Source organism: Macadamia integrifolia, chromosome 5 (assembly GCF_013358625.1).
Source record: "Macadamia integrifolia cultivar HAES 741 chromosome 5, SCU_Mint_v3, whole genome shotgun sequence".
Classification (NCBI taxonomy): Eukaryota; Viridiplantae; Streptophyta; class Magnoliopsida; order Proteales; family Proteaceae; genus Macadamia; species Macadamia integrifolia.
In genome coordinates this window covers 6439479-6446173 of record NC_056561.1, presented here as the reverse complement: position 1 = coordinate 6446173, position 6695 = coordinate 6439479, and the positions used below count along the sequence as shown (strand labels likewise).

Below are 6695 nucleotides of genomic sequence, written 5' to 3'. Positions count from 1 at the left end.
CATAGTAGCCCAAATGATTACTACCAAGGCAACTGGTAGCCACAACATGCATCACAATATTACCCATGTTGTGGTGCCAATGCTTCATAGCTAATTCACCAATGCTTTGAAGGTTTTGAGCTGATCAAATTTCACAGCCAGATGAAGAATATTCTCCGATCTAATAGTTAAAGCTTGGATAGAGTTTGGGCCAGTGGAAAGCAATACTTGCAAAAAATCAGCGTATCCTTTCATAGTTGCACAATGAATCATCTTCTCTATGCCTTTCAGGTTACAAAGACCACCATCAACATTCAAGACATTCTTCTGTTTCTCTAGGAACGGTCAACTTTCATCTTCCTCTATCGTGTTGGATGCACGTCAAACACCCGGTTGCTTTGTAGAATATCCAAGTCCACAATAGAAGGGGTGATGGGTCACATTTAGTTACTTATGTATACTAAATGTAAATTCAGAACTTGCATACATCTATAAATACATTAGGGAGAGAGAATAGTATCTGATCACATGACCCTACAACAATGCGGGGGCCAATGAGAGTGTGCATTGTATGATAAGGGAGCATTCATTTCCCTTATATTCGGACATAGGATCTCCACATATATAATACAAACTTGGGACAAAGTTTTCCTTCTGTGAGTGGCCCCTATACACTATAGACATAGGGTCAACCAATGACTAACTAGCGTGCTCTTGCCTGGCATGCACGCTCTTGTGTGTGGTCGCAGGAACCTCTTGTGGACAAAAAAACATTTATCCTATAAAGTTTTAGGGAAATGAATGCTCCCTAATGGTATGATTCTTACGTCAAACACGTGGATCAATGAGGTAACCGACATGGGCATCAACAAGGAAGCGGCTTAGCCCGGTCCAACTCCAGCCCAAGACCCTGAATTTTTCAGGCGCGCTTCCGTCTTGTCGGACCATACTTGCACCCAAAATCCCAACTTCCAATTTGCCGCCGACGTTTGAGATAAGGTCGTAGGCTCGTAGCAGAAGCAAACTAAACCTTAGCAGACGGAGAAGGAAACGGTAAATCTCGTGGGCTAAAAGCTATACTGCAAATAGAAGACGAAACGAGCTATGCTTCTGCAGAGTAGAGCTCAAGAGCTATCATCCTTTGCTCTCACCATTGTCACCACCTCCACCTTCTCCTTTAATCCTTACCAAAACGCTACCACTCTTTCTGCTCCCATGCGCATAGCCTTCTCCTCTTCCATTAGGGCTTTTCGCTCCCTCGCCTTCTCTCCTTGTCTCCGAAACCTCTTCTGTGATTCCTCTCCCCGAACCATCTCACCCTTCAACCGCAACCGCAACCGCAACCGCAATCGCCGCTTATCTCTCTTTCAGTCCACTTCTGCTTCGAATGCTTCGATTCAGCAGGTACTTAGAGAGGATGAGAGGGTTAGAGTGGAGGAGATTTGGGATTTGGATGCTGAGAGTGAGAAAGAGGTCTTTGATTTCGATGCTGGGTCGGCAGCAAACGATTTGAAGCATCTGAAGTCGTCTTCTTTTGAAGTGAAGGAGCTGGAGGAGCTTCCGGAGCAGTGGAGGAGATCGAAGTTGGCGTGGTTGTGTAAGGAATTGCCCTCGCATAAGCCTGCGACTCTGATTCGGTTACTTAATGCGCAGCGGAAGTGGATGACTCAGGAAGATGCTACTTATATTACTGTTCATTGTATGAGGATTCGCGAGAATGAGGCCAGTTTCAGGGTAAGTGGGCTTGCGTTTTAGTTGGAATAGGAGTTTTTAAGGTGTTTGTTTTATTGCCGAGCTGAACGGTTATCCTCGATAGTTGCTTTATTTGCTCTGGGTTTAAAGAAAATGGGTGAAGCATACGACCGAACTAGGAAGGTGAAGGTAACATAACTAAATTTTGGTATCAGTGGAACTGGAAATTTTTGTCCGATAGTCTATTCTTAGCTTTATTTTTTTTTTTTTTTTTTTTTTTGTAAATGTCCGTTACCTAACTAGGATAAAAATGGGGAAGAAGAAATTAGTGTTTGATGCTGTAGCTAAGTTCCCATCTTCTAAGAGAGATAGGATTTATCAGAGAGAGAGAGAGAGAGAGAGTCTCTCTCTGATGACATAGCTGTGCAGTATACCATTGAACTTTAGGGAAGAGACTCTGTAGGGATAAGTGTGGTCCATAGAAAATTCATACTTTCTGGTTGTTTATTTGCCCGATGAGAGGAAAAGATCTAAAACCAAGACTTTCCAAATGCTTATTGTTTTCTCTACGGAGAAATCCGGCACATCTGGACACTGCTTCTCTCAAAGTTGCTCAAAACCACCAAATGCACTATCGACTGATCCCAGTTGGATCGAGATTGAGCCCATTTTTGTCTCTATTTCTTCCTTTGGTGACGAAGGATTCAACTCAATCTCCCTCTTTCACATCCATTATTTGTGTGTGTGCGTATGTGCCTGTGTGTGTGTGCGTGCGGGTTTTTAAATCTTGACGGACAAAGCAGACGGTGCGCTACTCTCACATCCACACTGTTTTTTTTAAGTTGCCAGAAGCAGCATAAGGTCTGCCTATTTTCAAAGTATCAAGTAAAAAGGCAGCGGCTGGCCCAGAATGTATCATCCTCTGATATCCCATTTGAAAAAAAGCCCCCTTGCCTTCCTGTTTCAGCCCTGAGATTGGTGCATGCCACTTGCTTACAAAAGCTGGTGGCGTGCCCAACCCTGACCCATAATTAAATACAAAGGTAAAATTATTTCTTTTTCTGGACGTTTCTGTTACATACGTACATGGTTAGAAAGTTTCAAATTCATATTATTTTCTTTTCTTTCTGATAGGATCAGGTAAATGAACAGGCTCCAAGGTTTTATTACCTTTTAGAATAAGTGGACTCATGATTCTCCTTTGTTTCTGGTTTTGTCTCAATACATTTGTGCCTTGAGTTAGCTTTTCATTGTGGAAGACAGCTTCATAGTTTCGTTTCCTCATATGGCATGTCCAATATATCAGGTGTACAAATGGATGATCCAGCAGCATTGGTTTCGATTTGATTTTGCACTTGCTACTAAACTAGCAGATTTCATGGGCAAGGAGCGAAAATTTTCAAAATGTCGGGAGATATTTGATGACATAATCAATCAGGGCAAAGTGCCTAGTGAATCTACCTTTCATATTCTGACTGTTGCGTATCTCAGTGCACCTGTTCAAGGTTGTCTGGAGGAAGCATGTGGCATTTACAATCGCATGATTCAGTTTGGAGGTTACCAGCCCCGTCTTAGCTTACACAATTCTCTTTTTAAAGCTCTCATTAGTAAACCTGGAGATGCCTCAAAATATTATTTAAAGCAGGCAGAGTTCATTTTTCATAACTTGGTAACATCTGGACTTGAAATACACAAGGACATTTATGCTGGTCTGATATGGCTCCACAGTTATCAGGACACTATAAATAGAGAAAGGATTGTTGAACTGAGGAAAGAGATGCAACAGGCAGGAATCAAAGAGGGAACAGATGTTCTTGTGTCCATCTTGCGGGCTTGCTCCAAAGAAGGGGACACAGAAGAAGCAGAACGAACTTGGCTTGAACTCCTGAAGTCTGAATGCAAACTCCCTTCTCAAGCTTTCATTTATCGAATGGAAGTCTATTCAAAGGTTAGAGAACCTATGAAATCATTGGAGATATTCAGAGGAATGCAAGAGCATTTGGGGTCTACCATTGTCATGGCATATCATAAGATCATAAAGGTGATGTGTAAAGCCAATGAAATGGAAGTTGCAGAAACTTTAATGAGCGAGTTCCAAAATAGTGGTCTAAAGGCCCTTACGCCATCTTTTATTGATCTAATGGGTATGTACTTCAATTTGAGCTTCCATGACAAAGTGGAGTCAACTTTTAACCAGTGCCTTGAGAAATGCCGTCCCAATCGAACTATTTACAATATATACTTGGATTCATTGGTGAAAATTGCTAATTTTGACAAGGCCGAGGAGACCTTCAACCTGATGCTTAGTGATGGGATGATTGGTGTCAATACTCGATCATGTAATGCAATTTTGGCTGGGTATCTCTCTTCTGGAGAGTACGTGAAGGCCGAAAAGATTTATGACTTGATGTGCCAGAAGAAATATGACATCGAATCTCAACTAATGGAAAAGCTTGAGTATATTTTGAGCTTAAACAGAAAGGTAGTTAAGAAGCCCATAAGTCAAAAACTAAGCAAAGAACAAAGGGAGATTTTGGTTGGCTTGCTTTTAGGTGGTTTGCAGATAGAATCGGATGAAGAAAGGAGGAATCATGCACTGCTTTTTGATTTCAATGAAAACTATGCTGTACATAGTATTTTGAAGAGACATGTATTTGACCTCTACCATGAGTGGTTAAATTTTCATCGTAGGCCAGATGATGAGAGTGATGACATACCTAATCGATTCTCTACAATTTCACACACTTATTTTGGCTTTTATGCAGATCAATTCTGGCCCAAAGGCCGGCCAGTGATTCCGAAGCTCATTCATCGGTGGCTGTCACCCTGTGTTCTAGCATACTGGTATATGTATGGGGGCCTCCGAACATCCTCGGGTGATATTTTGTTAAAAATAAAGGGTGGTAATCAGGATGATGTTGAGAGAATTGTCAAGACATTGAAAGCAAAATCATTGGACTCCAAGGTCAAGAGGAAGGGGAAAGTGTTTTGGATTGGTTTCCTGGGAAGCAACTCTGCCTGGTTTTGGAAGCTTACTGAACCTTACATTTTGGATGGCTTAAAAGATCTTCTAAAAGCAGATGGTCACTCCTTGGAAGCTAAAATGGCAGAAGCCCAAAGCATCAGCTTTGATACCGAGTCTGATTCTGAGGAGAGGGCTTGTAATTACAACGGTAAAAGTGATCCTTGGGACAGCTAATAGTGCATGTAGATGCTAACACAACTGTACACTTTGTTTATATGTACAAGGTTCAAAGCTTGAAATTGCAGTTTCAGATCTGAGTTCCACAGATTTATGTTACTTTCTGGGCTACTAAAGTCATAGCTGCAGCTTTTGGAAGACTTCAAAAGTTGCTTATCCAGCGGATAGAGGTTAAACTTCTCCTTAGTTAAATTAATGAATGAAGATTCAGTGTAGTAATATCTATCGAGATTTTCGTAATTAATCTGATTCCTTTAGTGTTATAGTTCTGTATTGTTCATCTGTGTATTAATGATCTGATTTTTTTTTTTTTTTTTTTTTTTTTTAATGCATATATCATAAAAAGTTAATCAGATGTTACCACACTTGAATTCTGGGACCTGAATCCGTGGCAGGAGGAGATTGCAGCCTCTCAATCAAGATTTACATCACAAATAATCCTGAAAGCCCCATTTTCTGGAAAGTCTCTAACATCCCAACCCTGAAATTATAATGGTCATCCATTCTTTTCCTTACTTCGAAACACAAGCACTTTTCTCTGATGCAGATCCAAGGTTTGTGAATAGTATATGCGTAAGAAGAGGGCTAATCCATCAGTCCAGCACAGCCCAGCCCAGCCAGCCCATCCAGCCAAGTGGCCCAGCCTGGCCAACCATCATAGGCCAAGTCTTTATGAGCAAGGTGGAAGACCTTTTACGAGTTTCTGTTTTTATTTAGATTCCCTTTTGTGTTATTATTTGTTACTAATTTGAGTTTTTTTTTTATTATTATTTTGTGAAGTATCTAGAAGCTAGATAATATATTGTTTCTAGTTTCTAATGTAGTTGATTGCTAGTTTATAAAGATTTCCCTCTCTACGCAAAGGGGGGGGGGGGATCTGGCTGCTACTTACTCCCTACATAGCCCCACAATTTTTCCATGGCTTGTGCTGTGTTCTTCTTGTGTGAGATGCAGAATTCTGTGAGAGAGAAAACCCTAGTGGGAAACCAGTGCTTGTGAAGCTAGCGAGGCTTGGGTGAGAGGCTCTTGCCATATCCTATCATCTTATGGTTTGTTCTATCCTTCAAAATCAAATCCTGCACATTCAAGTAAGTCGAGTAGTTGTTCCTTTTGATTTGATACTGTTTAAAGGCTGCTGAAGGGGGTGCTACTTTATCCTTTGCTTCTGAAGTTTCTTTTGATCAAATATATGCTTGTGGTTCTCTGTTTCTGTCATTATTGGACAGCAACATTGAGGTATTGATATCTCTGCATCTAGCCTTTGGATTCCTGATATTTTCTTGAGTTATAAAGTAATATTCAAACTGTGCCTTTGACCCAATACTTTATCTGTCCTATAATGGAATAAGAACCAACAGCAACTGGGCTATAGTGTCCCAACCACAAGCATAATTGCAGGACTCAGACGAGCAGGGTATATGTCACAAGTAATCACCTATCTAGGTTCAGATTAGCCCCAAACTCTAACCAGGTATAGTCAACTGTTAATACCTCAAACCCTCAAAAAGTTAGGTAAAGCTCTGAAAGCTGGATTCAAAGTTATTGACAGAAGAATGAAAATACCAACTTGTTCCAGAATTAGAAACAATGCTGCAACTTTGCATCCATTAAACAGAACAGTATAAGAATATAAACTGATTCACCATTCAATGGATATAGCATTATACATAATTCAATTCAATCCAACAGCTATTATTTTTAGATCAGCAACGCACCAAAATAGTAACTTAAGATCAGATTTAGAAATGAACAATATTCACCAACCCGCTAGGCAGAACACTGCAAAACTTCAGTCAAAGGACAGCTAGAACTGTCAGTAGAA

General features: G+C 40.6%; 1 protein-coding gene across 1 annotated transcript; it reads left to right on the top strand.

The window, feature by feature from the left end:
- Nucleotides 1–822: 822 nt before the first annotated feature.
- Nucleotides 823–4946, top strand: LOC122079384 (pentatricopeptide repeat-containing protein At2g15820, chloroplastic-like). Its single transcript, XM_042645801.1, has 2 exons — nt 823–1713; nt 2978–4946. Exons 1-2 carry the CDS (start codon nt 1084–1086, stop codon nt 4868–4870), a joined length of 2523 nt encoding a protein of 840 aa, XP_042501735.1. The 5' UTR covers nt 823–1083; the 3' UTR covers nt 4871–4946.
- Nucleotides 4947–6695: the final 1749 nt, after the last annotated feature.

Excerpts from the sequence above, each read along its gene's own strand:
- LOC122079384 (XM_042645801.1), top strand. The coding sequence starts at position 1,084 with ATGCTTCTGCAGAGTAGAGCTCAAGAGCTATCATCCTTTGCTCTCACC. Across the intron at positions 1,714-2,977 it reads AGAATGAGGCCAGTTTCAGG|GTGTACAAATGGATGATCCA; the intron begins GTAAGTGGGCTT and ends CCAATATATCAG.